This window comes from Castanea sativa, chromosome 11 (assembly GCF_040712315.1).
Source record: "Castanea sativa cultivar Marrone di Chiusa Pesio chromosome 11, ASM4071231v1".
Taxonomy (NCBI): Eukaryota; Viridiplantae; Streptophyta; class Magnoliopsida; order Fagales; family Fagaceae; genus Castanea; species Castanea sativa.
The window spans coordinates 2,811,500-2,830,439 of NC_134023.1; the positions used below are offsets into that span (position 1 = coordinate 2,811,500).

The window sequence follows — 18,940 nt, forward strand, 5'->3', positions numbered from 1 at the left end:
GGTACAGTAGTAATTCAGTTTTGGTTTATGTTCAGCTTTATTATTTAGTGAATTTAATTTTTTGTTCTTGTGTTTGAGTAATGTCCTTGAGAAGAATGGACATGACAAAAATGAGCCAATCTCATACTTGGGATGTAAAGCTAGCCTAGTCAACTGGGTACTAAGCTCATCAAGCTGAGCTACCTTGGATGAAATTTGATTGGCTTGGGATGTAAAGCTAGTATGGTTAAGCCTCCCATTTGGCTTGTTTGGTTTGTTAGAACAATCAAATGGTATTTTGAAGCAGGTGTGAAAAAACATTATTTCCTCTAATGATACAAACTGTTCATATATAAAATGTGCTCTTTTTAAAGGCTCTGAAATAGTAGTAAAACTAGTATGGAATGTTTTAGTTATGAATGATGCCCCTAAATTCATCCAACTAAACCATCTCTATTCCAACTGGGAAGGAGAGTTCCTACTTAGTGTAAGTTTTGGACAGACTGGGGAAGTCACAGGACTGGGAAATGGTCTTGAAATGGTCACTGGCTCACTGTTTAATTTGTCGCTCACAACAGCAGCTGCTTTTACTCACCTTAAAAGTTCTGGTTGTCTTAGTTACCTTCCTGGCACTCAATAAGTTTGGGGATGCAGGTTCCTCCCTCCACCTTTTCTATAGTTTGCTATGTATATTTAGTTTCTGATAATTATTTGGTTATTTTCAATATTGATTTTTTTCTTCCTACGGTTTATCCTCTAGATATATATGCTCGTCTTTGTATGGTTGACTGTCCTGAAATGTTGTGAATTGATCTGCACTTCTGGAAGGAGATCAAAAGTGTATTAGATGAAACATACAGGTAATGTCATTTTAGGTGATTGCACCAATTATCGTGTGATAGATAGTCACTTTGAAGATTAATAAATTCATACCAGTTTCAACTATCTTGATATCATGACTGGCATTTTCTTGAAATTTTTATTATAGCAGGGTCAAAGGTTGGCACGTGTAACAAGATAAGTTGGCATACTGAACTAGAAGCCACTCCTTTTGTTGGCAAAAAATCATTTTAATCTCGAATTACTAGTTTTCCTTGTTACTAGTGGATAGTGGTTGTTACTTGACCATGGTGTCTAGAAAAAATCCATTAAATTGTCAGTCATTGTGATAGCTTCTTGCTTTAAATAATGCAAGGAAGCGTAATATCATCTTTTTTTTGTACAATTTTCCATTTTCATGTAAGCAGGTGGGTTATAGAGAGCAGATTAGACAAGCTAAAGCCTACTGTTGCTTCTCTGGCGCAGTGACCTTTTTTTCCCCTGAACTTTCCGATCCTCAAAAAAATAAAAAAATGAAACAAATATCAGTCCTGCTTTTGTTATTGATGTAGCTATACACTTCTCATATTTGATAGATAATATTGATTATATTAATATATAAATGAAAACTTTTGGACTACTTGTAAAATTCGAAAAATTTGAAAATTATTCTGTTGCAGTGTTGTTAGATTCTCTTTTTTACTGTCCTATAGCTGAATATACTAACCAAGGTAATGATAATTTTAATACTCAATAGAAATTCTGTTCTTCTGATTTAATTTGTTTATCTTTCCATAATATATACTAAATGTGGATTGAATAGTGTATTCTGCTGTTGAGATTCTTAAGATAACATTTTCGTGTCAATGAAATCGCAAATATCAACTCTGGTGAAGAACATATTTTACAGAATTTAGACCTCGAAGAAATTGAGGATCCAGCAAATCAGGTACATGTGGCTATATTTTAGGGGTCCCCTTGCACCGCCCTGCTTGGTTGTGACTATTATTTGATATATAAATTGATGATGTATTATCTAGTCCAGCTATTTTCTATTGCAATCCACAATGTAAATATCTGTGCAATGGTTGTATTGTATGAAATGTAGCTAACACCCATTATGGGTGCATTTGATTTCAACACGTATCTTGGACCATCATTGCAGTAAATTTAAGTCAAATGTAATATCTAGGCTGGGAACCCGAAAAAAGAAAGAAAAAGAACTGTCATGCATGATATGAGATACAGATTGTTGGCTAGAAAGAGGGATAAAAAGATCATTTCAAGACAGTTTTGAGTACCCAAGAGCATTGTAGCTCAGTTGGATTGCCTGTCTCCTCTATGAATAGAACCAAGGTTCAAACCCCCTCTCCCCCACTTACCATAACAATAATTATACAAAAAGAAAAAACAAAAGACAGTTTTGAGTAGTTTCTGGAGGTTACCAGCTTCTGTTTTGCACTCTATATCAGGTAGTTGTAGACTTGTAGTTTCTGAAGTTTTTTTTCCCCTTTTAGATTGAGCTGGTGTCCTGTGAGTGGAGTTTGCAGCGTAACTGTGTGTTTTTGTCTTGCTTTTATCATCTTTTTCTCATTTGTTTGAAAAAATTTCTTATTAATTTTTTTTTAAAAAGAAGAGAAAAAGAGTCAATTTGATGGCAAGCAGTGTGTTCTGTCCATACTCTATATTGAGAGAAAAAATAGAAAAGAAAAAAAAAATGAATACACCATTAGAACACACCTAGACTTTATTGGCTAAGCTAGTTGTACATGTGTCACATGATTTACTTGTTCAGTTGTTTCTGTGTTTTTAAGTCCAAGAGAGAACTACAGGTATCGGGGTGATCTTTTCTTTTGCTTTTCTTCCCCCCAAACACTAGGCTGCATAACAGGATAGCTCTCCTTTGATCATAAACTCCTTAATCTCTAACTCTTCCCAATCAATAAGAAAAGATTGAATAATAAGCTTTTGGTACAACTCAGAAAAATTACAAACTAAATTAACCGACACTTTAAAAAATAATATTAGTTTCATTCTTTCAATAATAGGGATTCTATCTGTTATGGATATTAATAATGGGATTAAAGACTAATATAAAGTTTTAAAAGAGAAAAAAAGAAAAGCACATGTAATGGAAATTCAGACTAAAATTACTAAAAGCAACTGGCTTAACATTACACATCCTGGTGACCATCACTAAAAATATATTAATATTGTCAAGGTGTATTGTTCAAAACTTTGTTATTTCTACAAACATACTAATCTAGTAAAAATGATGGAGTTGAATTAGGTTTTAGGCTTTTAACTTCAAATCAAGATTTAAAATATATTAGAACACATATTATCATTGGTGTTCTATGTTCATATACATTGTTAAATTTCCAATAGTTCTCACTTACAAAGCCTCAAGAGATTAGAGGGGGAATGGCAAAGAAAAAGAAGGCAAATTGATTTTGGTTGCTATCAGTAAAGCAGGTATAGTAGGCTGGGATCTAATTCTTTTTAAATCCTTGGAAGTACAAGTTGTCATTGGTATTCCTTGTAAGTACATTTTAAATCTAATAGTTCCCACTTGAGAAGTACAAGTCTGCCTTGTGCTCTATCCAGCAGGCAAGAATATTTAAATTGTCAAGTTAGGTATCTCTTTTGTGAAGATACTGTGTCAACTAGGATATGGACATGCATACTTGGGTGAGACTATTTTCTATATATCAATAAAATTTGATTTTTTATCAAAAAGAAAAAGAAAAGAAAAGGATGTGGGCATGACAGGGTGGTATAAAATTGTTTTGTATTGGCTGTGCTTCTCTACCTTATGCAACTGAGCTAATAATGAATCCTCCTTAGATATGGCATTGTTGTAACTTCTGGAAGCAGATGTGGAGATGATTATTAACAAACTCCCTATCCCATAACCCTCCAAAAAAGAAAAAAGAAAAAAAAAAAAAGGGATATGTGTGTAGCTGGCAGGCTAATTTTGCACTGATAAATTCTAATAACTTTCGGCTTGTGGTAAATGAAGATCCTCTGGATTCCTGCAGGCTTGGAGCAACTTTTGTATGAGGGTTTTTGTTTTTGTTAATGCCCTTGTTTTCACTTAAACTATAATTTTCAGCCTAAATGTAATTGTTAAACTCTCCAAAATCTAAAAGGGCCCTGCATTCCTTTATCAATTATATATTTTTCATTGGGCTTTTCTTGTTATCCTTTATGTAGTCAAGAGATACTTATTTCAATATTTCTTTTCGGGATTTGATAAGTCTTACAAATAGCTTTTTCAGTTTAATGGTACCTTTTCTCCTCTTAAAGATGGAGGCCTACAGTTTGACTTATCATGGATCGGATTTATAAGGTAAAGTGTTCTTCTATCCTTTACCATGGATCGGATTTATGGGTCGTAAATTTAAATGTTATCAAGGAGATAAGAGTGAGTAATGTTAGAAGAAACCATACACAGATTTGCGTTTTTTTATGATGATTTTTCTTATCAGATTATGAAATTTGATTTGATGTGTATAAAGGAGGAATGAAAGACATAATCATAGTCTACAAACCATACACACAATATATTTCTGTACAACTTAAACATGTATTAGGGAGCTAAACCAAAGCCTCTACGAAATAGGACCAATTTTTTGGCCCTGATGATACATAAAAGCTGTAACCATAGCCTATTTCTTGCCTCAATTGATTTTGTCTTTCTTTTTTTAAAATTAAATATTTCTAATAATGCAGTAATTTGCAGGGTTATTTTGGTGACTGGGAGGGAAGGGAAAGCAGGAGAAGAAGATGGGGGGAATTCCGCTTTTGTCTGGACTCTGTAGAAACCGTGAGGGTGAAAGAATCATGAAAACATTGTACATCTGGGAAACAAATGAAAAGAATGCAAATTTTTTAATTTTAGCTACCATGGAAGCACTATTAACTGCTAAGAAAATAGCTCTCATAAGAGCGTGGTTCTTACAGGCAGAGGGGAGAAAGCTATGTGCCTATACCAAAAGAAATCAAACTGGCAGTTGCAAGCCATTTTAGAAGACATTTGCAAGATTAAGAAGCAATCTAGGGCCAATGATTTAGCTTGGAACTGGAGTTTCTTGCAGCAGTAGCTTAAAATACCTATGTACCTGGCATTAAATTAAGTCTGTTGATGTTTTATTCTTTATGCCTCAATGTCTAGTCCTGCTCATTTTATTATAAATATAAAGCAAAAAGTTTAGGGAAGTACATTGTTTACAATTTTTTTCTTCACAATTATTAACATTATGAATTCTGATTGGTGCATAATAAAAGTGATGTAAATGATGGCTGTAGTGAAAGTGATGTTATTCTAATAACAATTTATCAACATAGCATTTTTTTTTTTCAATTTAAGATATCGAAAAACATCAAATATGGTCATCATAGCATTATTAAAAAAAGAAGAAAAAAAAAAAGAGCAGTGAATTTTTAAGAGAGTGGTTTATCATCTATGGCATGGTATTTATGCTCTACTATTGATTCCGTACAATGATGTTGTGGAGGAAAAGGCTTTGATGCATAATGCAATGAACTTTTTAAGTATTGCCATTGGATGACTGAAGGGAAACAAATCTTTTTCCAATGATAGATGCATGGACTAACCATGTTTGCAACAAAGTCCCTGAAGCTAAAAGTCAAAGAATATATCATTCATGCCCGACTTTATAAAATGTTCAAAATGCCTTCATTATTCTTGCATTTACCACTCTTTAGAGGAGTTCTCTACTTTCTTGGACACAATAATAACATTGCTTTGTATTGAAAGGGTAGTTGTATAGTTGATAAAAATTAAAAATATAACATGAAAGTTTGCATCTTAGAGAAAAAAAAAATGCAATTAAGAGTTCAAATCTGCAAGAGAACTGTGGTGTCATACTTCAAGGGTATTTATATTTTAGTTAAATCACCTTTGGCTTTGTGCTATTTGCTCTTTATTTTTGTTGTTGTTCATATTAACTTTGATTCCGAAGTTCTCTACTTGAGATGCTGAACTGGAGAGAGTAGTAGAGAAATATTTTATTCCACTGTGAAAGTGTAGATTTATTTCACAAAAAAAGACAGAAGGTAGTCTGATGGGATTTATGACAAAATACAAAACGTATGGTACTTTCAATGTGTAATGCATAGGGTTGGCCGTGCACACTATTGATGGAAGTTACCTTCCCACCTAGGATGATTGCATTATCTGCCCATTCTGTATGGAGGAGAACCTTAAAGGGTTGTCAATCAACCATAGTGAATTTATGCAAACATAAACAAAAAAAAAAAAGAAAAAAAAAAAGAGAGAGAATTCCTTTTTGCGTGGTTTACAAATTACAGGTATGTTTACTAGGAGAGATAAAGGAGAAGAAAGGAATGACCGGAATATATGCTTAAACTAAGATAGTATAACCACTTATTTCCCACTTCTCTTTTTCCATTTTCTCCGTTGAAGCATAATATGTGTTTATTGAGATAAGAAATTTAGTAATATATTTTGGGAAACATTCTAAGACCACAATCAATTTCATATCTAATTTTACAATTATTTGATGTGGTGGATTGTGAGTGGTCATAAAAAGGTAGCGGGTTCATATAAAAGCGACAGACAACTAGTCATAATGTAGGATAATTGTGAAAATGAGTGTAGAATTGGTTGTAATCTTACTTCTTAGAATAAGTCATATTTTGGCGTTAGACTTTTATTCATGTAAGAGCACTTGCAGCAGTGGAGCTAAATAGCTATATAGCTATTTTAGCTCTACCAAAACACCAAAAAGAAGCATGCAGCAGTAGAGCTAAATCTATATTTTTTTAGCTCATTGCTACAGTGCACATCTATAGATAGATGTGCACTATTCATGAGAGCTAAAAAAAAAATTAATTTTTTATTTTGTGTTCACATTACTTTTTTATTGTGGTGTTTTTATTGTAGTGAGATGTATTATTTTATTGTGGTAGATATATTATTTTATTGTGATGTTTATATTATTTTATTGTGTTGAAAGCTAAAATAGATCCACTGCTGCAACATGTGTGTAGGTAAAATAGATAAAATAATTTTTAGTAGAGCTAAATTGTTAAATTTTTAGCTCCACTGCTGTGGATGCTCTAAGAGGCGAACCAAAGAATATGCCTAAAGCCCTCACATGGACTTGGGCTATTATAAACTGACAACTCAAAAGTGTCAAATAGTAAGAATTTTTTTGAGTTCGTCAAATAGTAAGAGTTACATGAGTGGAGATGTGAGGTTTGAATTCTGTGTTAGGGAATGAAAAAGAAGATTACTTGTTATGTTTATTGTAACGCAAGCATATAATACTCCATTTGAGGTTGGCTTGAGATTACACATATTAACTTTGTTCTCTGTCCTTTTGGGTTTGGCTTTGGATTACACATATAAACTCCATACTCCCTTTCTTCTTAGTTCAAACTGTACGTAATTACTGACTTCTTTTGGAAACTTTTTTTAATTTATTTTTATTTTGGTTGAAAAATGTGGTTAATATGATGTAAGATGCTAAGAGCCTTGTATCTCAATAACATTATTTGATTCTCACAATAGTGAGAACCTAGTTTTAAATCCCTTTCTTCTATTATTTAATAATAACTAGTAGATGTCCCGCGCGATGCACGTGTTCATTATTAGTTATTTTATAATACTTATATGTGTTATAATGTTTGAAAAATTAATTTCGATTATGTATTATACGTCACTAAAATAATGAATGGAAAAAAAAAATTGTAACACGATATATGCATAAGTAACCATAATTAATTAGAGTCTAAAAATGTCACTATATGCCATTTTTTGTTTGATTTGGTGTACATGTATATTTAGTTCTTACATTTGATCGTTTCCAATATAATTTTTTTTATTATTTCCTTTTTTTTTTTAAAAGAAAACATATGAAATTTTGAAGGCTAAACATCTAAGATTTAAGGTTTATAGTTTCTAATTCTTAAAACTAAATATACATGCCAAGAGATTAAAAATAAAACAATAATTGAACAGGAAAATATAAACTTATACTATTTCGTATCTTACATTTAATTTTACTTACATCTGAGTACCTTAATCACTTACAAAGATTAAACACTTTCCAAAAATATAAATAAAAACAAAAAACACATACCTTTTAGAAACCCTTAATGTTATGAAAGCATTGTATCAAGCTTTGATAGTGTTGTTAAGGAGTTTAGAGCATATGCACCTGAAACCAAAGGTAATTTCATACTCTTTTAGACACTAATTTCTAACTCTTTGTCTCTCTATCTCTCCAGTCCTATTTTTCTTTTGACCTTTTGATATTTTGTGAAACTGGAATATATAAAAGAACATGAAAACTAACATTGAATGGAGAAAAAATTTCATTTCTTAAATTAATGAAATTAAAAGTGAAAGAGTTCAAGAAGTTGGAAAAAGAAGTAGAACCAAATCTCTTAATTTTCTACATTTATGGCTTTAAGCCTTTAACTAATCATTGACAAGAAGATGGAAGGTGAAAGGCTAAACGAAAAAATACTCATACAAAGCGCCACATGACAGAACCTCATGCACTTCTGCATGAGCTCTCTGCTTTTATATATATATTGATAATAAGATAGATAGAAAGAAATTAAGAAAGAATAATGCAAGATGGAATTGTATGCTCAAGTCCGTGTTGGTAGAGGCATTGACTTTTTCACTTATTATTTCACATAATCTCACATAAAAACTAATATTCATCTCTTTTGGGACCTACCACAACACAAGAAAAAAGGGAGGGTGCAAAAAAAGATTTGTGAAATTTTTGGTTTCTCTAGGGTTTATTGTAATGCTATAACCACAACTTTGCCATAACTTGTTTATATGGCGAGTTGTGAGTGGCGAACTCATATGGACACAACTTTTACTCCGTCACTCACAAATTGCAACATGTACAAGTTGTGACTTCAGTTATGGTCTTAGCATTTTTGAATAGTAAGTACACCCCCTCTTGTAAATAATTCAATATAAATGAATTAAATTCTGTATGCTATGAACTTTATATGTTTTCCTTTCTTGATAGGACTTGTGATGGGCATTCTTAGCTTGTATTATTGTATAGCAAAATATATGATGCTAAAAAATTCAAGCCCATTTGGCCAACACAGACATACAACCAGCCCCTAGAAGAAGTGATGCATTTGCTCCTAGTTGGATCCTCAAGTTGTTTTGCACTCTTGGGTTCATGAAATCGGCTGCTAATAGGTCAACAAGCGCCATGTAAATCAAAATCCCAGCCGAAGCAGCATCGAAAATCCCTTCAACAATCAGAGCAGTTGGGCCATTCTCATTGTAAACACTTGATATTCCAATACCAATTGCAATTCCCACAGGGGCTGTGAGGGAGAAAAATGTTGCCATAATTGCTGCAGACCTAGTCTTGAACTGTGCCTACATTGTGGCCAAAAGTTATTTAAGTCAGAGATAAAATAAAATCAAATAAAAACTTCGAAAGCATATCTTACTCTGAATAGTAATACTAGTTGTTAGAAGTATGTGGTTAAAAGATTAAATTTACTATATCCCAATAGTTTAAGTTTTTGGAACTATCGATAATTTAATATAGTATTAAAGCAAAAGGTCCTGAGTTAATAAAATAAAACAAAAACCTCAAAAGCATATCTTAGTATGAATAGTAATACTAGTTGTTAGAAGTATGTTGTTAAAAGATTAAATTTACCATATTCTAATAGTTTAAGTTTTTGGAACAATCGGGAATTTAACATGGTATTAGAGCAGAAGTTTCTGAGTTTGATCCCAATTTCCTCTACTCTACCACATCACTTTTATTAACACCAATTACAATTAACAATCGTTATTTTACATAGTGTAGTACACACACTAGAGTTTTTATAACTGAAAACACAAGTGTAAAATGTCTCCTCCATTTTACCACATCACTTTTATTAACACCAATCACAATTACATTTGTGATAAGGGGGTGTTTATTTTACATAGTGTATTACACACACTTGAGTTTATATAACTGAAAACTCAAGAGTAAAATCATATTTTCAGTTATAAAAACTCGTTATAGAAACTCAACACAAGTGTGTAACGTACACACTATGTACGAAAGTTTTTTTCCCCTCTGATAAATTGTTTTACTCTAGACTTATGGCAGTATGTGTTCAAGAACGAACTCAGGTGGGGCCCGGGCCCGGTCCAATTTCTTATTTTTATTTTTTTATACTTTATATATATATATATATATATATATATATATATATATATATATATATATATATAAAATTTTTGTAGTTGACTTCCTTCCAAAACCTTAGGCCCCTCCAATTAGCAACTATCCAACTCAAAAACTATCCAAAAAAAAAAAAACTACGTATTATTGGAGAAGTTAAAACTAATTTTTTTGCAATTATAGTAAACTGGTATAAATACCAATTGACTGTAGCAAATTGTTAAAAATAAAATATAATATTTTATTAAGATTATCTCTCTACCTTCAATTAAAAAACTGAATTTCTCTCTCTTCCTTTATTATTTTAATGAGTTATTTATATTATTTTAAATGAAGTGGTAAAAAAAAAACATTTGATGTTGGGTGTATTGTAATGTGAGGTGGTAAAATAGATAAATTAGCTATTTGATGTGCTAAAAGCTAAATTTTTTAACACCACTACTGTGAATGCTCTAACTTTAGGAAAAAAAATCCTAGCCAGCCTATTATTAAAAAAAAATTATTTTGTTTTGTTGGTAGATAATTGCATCTTAATGTATTAAGAAATAAAAATTTTGTATATTTATAATTTGTTAATACTATATAGATGCCTATTTGAAGTTTTTTTTCCCTTATATTTTGGTTTCTCTAGCTTAAAATCTTAAGTCTGTTCCTGTATGTGTTGATTTACTACAGCCAAAGACATCTTTGGTCCGGGAGAGTGGTAGATTTAGGATAGATTTCTAACCTTGATTAAAAAAAAGAAAAAAAAATTGACAAATTGGATGTACGGCTGATTGGATATTCTATAAGCTGATTTTTTTTAAAAGAAATTAATTAATTTTAAAATGATTTCTTGAAAGTTGACAAACTGGATGTACGGCTAGCTATATTTTTAATTGACATTTCAAAAACTATAGTAGTGTTAGATTATATTACTCTTTAGCATTAACAATTATTAAGGAAATGATCTGCTTATCCGGAGAATATTTTAGTCTCTCTTTCTCTCTGCACTTACTTTAAGGGTCCATTTGAATTGAGGGAGGAAAGAGGGAGAATAGAGCTATGTTTTAAAAATTGGACCGGACTGGCCGCTTCGACCAGTTGAACAGGGAACCGAAGGCCAGTTCGGTCCGGGAAAAAGGGCTAAAACTAGGGTTAAACCAGTCAAAACCAATGAACACCAGTATAAATTGGGAACTGGAGGCAAATTCAGTTTTACCTCCAGTTCAGTTTTTAAAACTATGAGTAGAGTAGAGTTGGCTGAAAATAAGCTAATTTTGAGCCAAATTTATTCTACTCTGCTTTACTCCTCTCTCTACCTTAATTCAAACAGACCATAAGTTTCAGTGTTATAACTGTACTTATGCATAGAATTCAAAGATGCAGAATTGCTTATAACAAATGCAAATGGTTTCCAATTTTGTCAATTAAAAGAGCCCCACGTGAGAGGTCGTGGAGTCATGGCTATAGAATGAAATCTGATACCTGAGAGATGCAGCCACCAAGTCCCATACCCTCAAAAAACTGATGGAAAGACAATGCTGCAAGTAGAGGCTTTATTGTCTGAGGGCTTTGAGAAGAACCCAATGATATTCCAATTATCACTGAATGAGCCACAATTCCCAACTTCAATACCTAAGAAAACCCACCCACCAAAGTTCATTAGAATCAGATTCTAAAATCAAACTAATATAAGATACCCCATTAGCCAATATCACCCAACAATTATTCTGAAATGAACCTTACTTGTGATATAACCCAAAAACGGATTAGCTCTGCCAGATTCAACTCCTCATGATGTGTGGCTGAGCCTTGAGCATGACCATGTGTGGCATGTGTATGAACATTTACATGTCCCTCATGCTCTTCATGCATCTCTTCATCTACTGTATTCACCTGCTTAGATTGCCTCTTATAAAACCCCGTTGCGAATGAGTCCACCATTAATGTTCCTATAGCAGAAATCATGGCAACGAAGATGGTAAAAGGGAATTTTCCCCATGGATTTTCATTAAGGCATGGTGATGTCAAACTCGCAAATGCATCCGGTAGTATGTGAATGAACCCAGTTGCTAGAATTACACCAGCTGCAAAGGCTTTGATCATGAAAAATATGTCATGTTCAGGCGTTAGTGTTCGGATTTTCTTGCCTAACAATGGAATGCTTACTCCCACAGCACCAGCAAAAAGAATTGCAGCTATTGAAACTACTTTATATTTAAGTGCATCATTTTTGTTGTTCTTTGTGGCCTCAGCATCACATGTACAATCTCCAGAAACAATAGCGGGGAGGACAAAAACAATTAGAAGAAACAATATCTTTAAGATGTTGAAAAAACAAGGTTGAAAGTTGAACATGATGTATTGGTGTGCAAGAGAAAGGTAGAGACACTAGAAAAGCTTAAGGAGGTAGAGGAAAGATTATCAAATGTTTTGGGTTCTTATGTAGAAAATGGAAAAGAAGGTGCAATGCTGGTTGTTTGAATTCATTGGAAGGCTCAATTGAAAATCAAGCATACGAAGGCTTTGCTCAAAAGGCTTCTTCAGTAGATTAGCTTTGTGTCATTCGTGGGGCTTGTCGTCATGTGTTTGATGGCCATACCACATGCACAAAATAGCAAATCTTGATGTTGATAATCAGCTAGGGAAAATTTTTAGGTGCTCTCGGAGTCCGGAGAAATAATGCTCCCTCCTCCCACATTTATGGTGGATCCCACCATGAATTTAATGAGTGGACTCCACCATAAATATGAGAGGAAGGAGCACCACTCTCCGTACTCCGGAAGTACCTAAGAATTACTCATCAGGAAGTTCGGTAATTCATTCGTGGTCCTGTATAGTCTTTCATGTGGACCATGCTACATGCTTAGGGTCTTAGAGACAAATGTTTTGAAGATCATGTTTAAAAGAGGGACTTGAGTATCCGAATTTCTTTTAAAATATGGTAGATAATGGAGTGATGTTTTATTTGTGATCTTGGATTGATAATAAAGAATAATTATTAGGCTTTACAGTAAAAAAAATTTATCATAGAGAAGACGCCATAGCTATTGAATCTTATTGTATCATAAAAATTATACTTAAATATTGTTTACATTCTTAAAGTTTGTATGAAGTTCAATTTTTGGTCTCAATTTTTTTTTAAATTCTAAAAAACTTCTGGCTGTTTGATAGCTTATAGTATCTATATTTTTGAATGTAGTGATCTTAATTATTTTCTATAATTGGATGGGGAAGATGGAAGAAGAAAGAGAATATATTCCAACCACCCTCTTTTCTCTCTCTTTTTTTTTTCAGTCATTTTTTTCTGCCCTCTAAATTTACCAAGTGATAATATATTCCTAATGTAGTTGAGAGATGACATATTCAACCAATGGGAAAATGTAAGCACAATATTTTGTTGACTTCATGTTATTTTGCCATATAAAGTATTCAGGTCTTACAATTTTCTATGTCAATATTATAATATATATATATATATATTTCAATTAAGTTTATATTCTATTGTATATTTATGGTTAAAATGCAAAATTTACCTTTACGTTTCACTAGATTCATTTTAGTTTTTTAACTTTGCTTTCAATCATTTCAATCCTCTAAGTTTTAAGTTTATTAAATTAAGGTCTCTTCATCAATTTTTGTTAAATGTTGAAGTTAGTTGTCCAAAATTTTAATTGTTTTCTTCAAAATTTTTAAGTTAAAAAAATCCAATTAATGATTGAAAATATTTTCCAGAATTTTTTTTGTAAAAAATGTTAAGTGAAGTTGACTTTGAGGCCTTAATTGAATAAATTTGAAACTTTAAGAACTAGAATAAACAAAAGCAAAGTTAGAGGTCTGAAATAAATTATGGTTAAACCTAAAAATGAGTAATTCTTAAGTACTCCCGAAGCACGGAAAATAGTGCCCCCTCCTCTCACATTCATGGTGGGGTCCGCTCATTAAATTTATGGTGGGGTCTACTATAAATGTAAGAGGAGGGAGTACCATTTCATTATACTCCAGGACTATCTAAGAATTTTCCCCTAAAAGGAGGGTCTTGCATTCTAGCCTATATAATAGAATAAATACTTCCATATACAAATACAATCAACATTAATATCTATTAATGATTACAATAATTATACATCTAATAATTAAATATAATAACAAAATAATAATAAATACCTATTAATAACTAACATAATTGTTAAATTTCATATTTAATATTTCATAGATAAACACAGTCACATTAAATATATTTAAATAACTATCATAATTATTTTTTTATAGGAAAATGCTAATGGATGCCGTTAGGACAATGGTTAACCATTCATTTAAAAAAAAAAATTTATGAGAAAAAAAAACAATTAATGTTTTGACAGTTTTTTTCATTTTCCATAAAAGTGGTGTCAAAATTTTTCTAAAATAGATTATTAACCATTACTTTAAGAGCACCCATTAACATGACTTTTTATTATAAAGGAAAATTATTAGGTACTCCTGGAGTACCATAAATACATACTCCCTCCTCTCATATGAATGGTGGGACCCAGCATTCATGTGAGAGGAGGGAGTACGCACATGAATGGTGGGACCCAACATTCATGTGAGAGGAGGGAGTACGCATTTATGGTACTCCGGGAGTACATAATAATTTCCCTATTATAAAGTATAGTAATTATCAAATTTGATATTTATATACATAATAAAATAGAGAAAAAATAATTTTTTGAGATAAGCCATATTTTATTTAACTTTTCTGTGCACATTGGCTGCTGACTAGTTTATAAACAAAGCAAGGTCATCTTTCATTTTTCTTGTTTAGAGCATCTCTGATGTCTTAATCAAAATTTCATACAAATTTTAGTTGAAAATTAACTTAATTTCTAATGATTAAATTACATTTTCGACTTTTAAAATTTAGGGTTGTTTTTATTTTGTTCACTAAATTATGAGAACTTTCATTTTGGTACACCAAATTTGATATAGTTTTCTTAATAGTCATTCAATTCATAACTGTGGCTCATCTAGTTATGGAGAGAGAGAGAGAGAGAGAGAGAGAGAGAGAGAGAGAGAGAGAGAGAGAGAGAGAGAGAGAGAGAGAGAGAGAGAGAGAGAGAGAGAGAGAGAGAGAGAGAGTTTTATTGGCATTTAACTACCAAATTAATTATGGAACTGAACGGAATGAAAATTTTAAAACTCATTCAATTTTTTTTTGGAGAAATAACTTAATCAAATTTGGTGGATCAATTTTTTTTTTAATTTTTTTTTACTTTATGGGTCCAAAAAAAAAAATTCTCAAATTTTCATGGTCAAATTTTAAAAAAAAAATTTATTTAACTACTTTTGAAATATTCTTTTAATAATTTATATATATATATATATTATGAATAAATACTCCAACAATTTCTCTATTTTATTTACATTTTCTTTCTTTCTTTATTTCTCCATTTTACCTACCTTCATAACTAGTAAATATCTTATGCAGTTTTGGTGTTGGCGTGTGAGTGTATTCCCTTATCTCACCTCTCTTCTCCTATATATGTGTGTGTGTATGTTTCTCAAAAAAAAAGAAAAAAGAAATCTTATGAATCCACTTACATGGAGCGAACTCAATAGGTATTTTCTTGTTATCAACCAATACTTTGAATCTCGTTCTATTCATGCTAGAATATTCCATTCTAATAAATAAACTAGTGCACAAAACCTCCTATTCTATCTTGGTCAAAATTTTGGCGTGGTCAAAATTTTGGCGTGTGTACTAGCCCACTCTGGCCAATCTCCATTATTTTAAGTGGATAAATCCGGACTGAAATTGTTTTTATGGATTTTTAATTTTTTTTTCTCTAAGAAATAGGACCACTTTTATAAGATTTATGAGCTTTTTTGGTTTGTTTCATTGTGTACAAGATGTTTTTCAAAAATAAAAATAAAAAAGTATCAGACTTTATGAACTTTTAGTTGTTGACTTATGCATATGAGATTTTATGAACCTTTGTATATTTCTTTTTCTTTTTTAAATGTTATATCTTTTATTTATGTTTTTTTTTTCTTGAGAATGATATTTTATTAATGTTAATGCTGGTTAATTAGATGGTATGAATATATATATATATATATATATAAACATGGTACACCAATGCATAACAAGTATGAGTCAGCTTTGTAATGACGATGAACATAATTCAATTTTCCAAAAAGAATTATGACACTCTCCCCTCTTCCCGTATGTGTGTGTTAAAATATCTAGTATCCTAAAAAAAAAAATCCAAAAATAAGTGTGTTGTCTTTGATGAAGAATGGGAACGTGCCATGGGAGGTGTAAGGACATCTCACAATTGCTACAACATTGTCCCTAACATTAAATTGGGTTGCAACTGTGTTTAGACTAAGTGCCCATTTGTGAATAGCTTATCTAGTGTTTTGTTGCAAAATTTTGCTAAAAATATGCTAAAATATACTTGTACTTTGAAAATTTCTGAAAAAAGTGAGAAAATACGGAAAAAAGTGAGGTGAAGTGTGGCATTTGTTGTTGCTACACTTCTGTTGAGACACATTAGCAGCTACATTATCCACTTACTTCCAACTCTTTCTCTGTCTCTCTTAAGTCTCTCTCTCTCTTTTAACTCTTTTTCTTTTTATTAATTTTCTTAACTTATTGTTACACATTCTCAAACCTTTTCCCCTCCCTTTTCCCCTTTCATCTTCCCACTACTAACTACCTTAATATCTCTCTTCCTCTATCCCTTTATCTTGCTTTATTTTTTGCTCTTCTTATTATAAATTTCCAATTCTCTCTCACATTTGGTGCATAGTTTTTTCATACACAAAATGTTGTTTCGCTCTTTTTCTCTCAAAATTTTTTTTTCTTCATTTTTTGGTGGTCTTGATTTCCTATTATGTGACTCCTATGGATTTGTTGTGCTAGAGAAATCATGGTCCACTCCCAATCCTTTGTGATCATGGTTCAATTTATCAGAAGTTTTTATTTATTTATTTTTTTTGTATTTATCATTAATATTTGTTTGCAGCTCATTTGCATCAAGCCACATCATAGAATTCATGTTTATGATTTTAGCCAATCAGATGTAGATATGGGAGTAAGGAATAAGTATACCACTAATTCTTGGGAAGCCTAAGAATACCACTGTTAATTGTCAATTACAATTTTTTTTTTATGTTATCATTGTTATGTGTTGAACTGAAGTAATGAACCTATATACTTAGCCTAAATTGAACATGACCATGCCAAATTTTGAGATGCATAATCCTTTTGAGTTCAAATATGCCTAGACCATATAAGTTTCTAAGTTTTTATTATTTTTTCTTTGGTTGAGATAATGAGTTCTTTTCCTAAGTATTATTGATAATTTTGAGTTGAAAAGTTTCATAATTATTTTCTTTCTTATATATATATATATATATATATATATATATATATATATATTTTTTTTTTTTAATTTAATTTTTTACATCCTATAATGTGGTTGATTTGGTATGCCTAGCTTCATATTACACTATAAAAAAGTGCAAGTATATTTTCAGTTATTGAATAATTAACGTTCTGTTGTAGGTTATTGAATTATTTCAGTCTCATGTTATCAACGTAAGCTGTTTTCAAAGCTTACTTTAAGTTGATGAATTTTTATGCTTTTTAGAACTTTACTTTAGTTTGATGTGATTTAGTTTTGTATTTTTATGATGGTATTTTTTTTCTTTGATTTAATAGATGTCATCTTATTACATTATAAAGATAGTATAAAAATATATCATTATTCTATTATATAGCATGACTTGAATAATTTGATGCTTATTACTATATCTTATATTTTTACTCTTTTTGTTCATATCTTATTTTTTATAAACTCTCTCTCTCTCTCTCTCTCTCTCTCTCTCTCTCTCTCTCTCTCTCTATTTTTTATTCTTTCTTGCAACTCTACTTTAGATTGACGAATCATTATATTTTTTATAACTTTATTTTGGGTTAATACGTTTTAGTGTCATATTTTTGTGTTTTCCATCACAATTAATCTTTCTCCCTCTTATAGTTTTGGTTTGATTTTTGTTTGAGTTACTTAGTTATTTTGTAAATGAGAATTTGAATTTATATAAAAATAAAAATAAAAAGTCCTGGCTATGCATTTGAATTTGTCTATCAATTATTTGAGCAATATTAAGTGCAATTTTGTTTTGACTTTTTATTATCATAATAATCTTCTTTAAGAGAATGAGGAATTTGAATGATTTATTCAAAACTTAAAAAGTTTAATTGCACAAGGAAAAAAAATTAGAAAAACATAGTGCACTATACCATAATTTCGAATAATATGGACCACCTCATAAATGAATAATATCAATCAAACGCAACCCAAAATAATAGAATGATATATTGGTAGAGTTAGAAAAATGAAATAATTTTAGAAATTATTTCATTTTTAGGGAGAACAAAATTCTCTTCAAAAAAATTTAGAAAACAAATTATATTTTATATCACAATTATAAAATAATTATTTATTCCCACACATTACGTGGGTCTGCGACTAGTAAAAACTAAAAGCTAAAAACTAAAACTGATGCCAAACATACTCTAATTGATGTTGAGTGATGGTATCAATGCCATGCTAGTAGCTAATAGCTACAAGTAGTTGGTGAAGATTTCAAAGGTTGAGGCTGTGCTTGGCTTGCCCAAGTTGGGAAAAGTTGAAAAGGTCGTTTGTGGTCCTTGCCAAATAGAAAAACATATTAGATCCCAACACCCAAAACTTCTGATGTGCTTACCACTAATCCTTTAGAGCTCTTGCATATTGAGCTTATTAGGTCTTAGGGGATAGAGAGCTTAGGAGGTAAGAGATATATCTTCACCCATTGTACCTGGGCAATTTCGCTAAGGGAGAAGTCAGAGGGTAGTGATAAAATCTAAGGCAAGAAAAGCAAAAGGGAAATTTTGCTTTTGT

At 31.2% G+C, this 18,940-nt stretch overlaps 1 protein-coding gene across 2 annotated transcripts; it reads right to left on the reverse strand.

The window, feature by feature from the left end:
• Positions 1–8,908: 8,908 nt before the first annotated feature.
• Positions 8,909–18,194, reverse strand: LOC142617944 (zinc transporter 1-like). Of its 2 annotated transcripts, XM_075790920.1 has the most exons (4): positions 18,168–18,194; positions 11,751–12,323; positions 11,490–11,639; positions 8,909–9,214 (listed from the first exon to the last, which is right to left on the reverse strand). In XM_075790920.1, the coding sequence occupies exons 1-4, from the start codon at positions 18,192–18,194 to the stop codon at positions 8,909–8,911; spliced, it is 1,056 nt and encodes a 351-aa protein (XP_075647035.1). The 2 variants fall into 2 exon arrangements, with proteins under 2 accessions (XP_075647035.1, XP_075647034.1); XM_075790919.1 differs by lacking the exon at positions 18,168–18,194 and having other exon boundaries at positions 11,751–12,362.
• Between the last annotated feature and the right edge of the window lie 746 nt (positions 18,195–18,940).

Excerpts from the sequence above, each read along its gene's own strand:
- LOC142617944 (XM_075790919.1), bottom strand. The coding sequence starts at position 12,362 with ATGTTCAACTTTCAACCTTGTTTTTTCAACATCTTAAAGATATTGTTT. Across the intron at positions 11,640-11,750 it reads GTTTTTGGGTTATATCACAA|GTATTGAAGTTGGGAATTGT; the intron begins GTAAGGTTCATT and ends GGGTTTTCTTAG. Across the intron at positions 9,215-11,489 it reads TTGGTGGCTGCATCTCTCAG|GCACAGTTCAAGACTAGGTC; the intron begins GTATCAGATTTC and ends GCCACAATGTAG.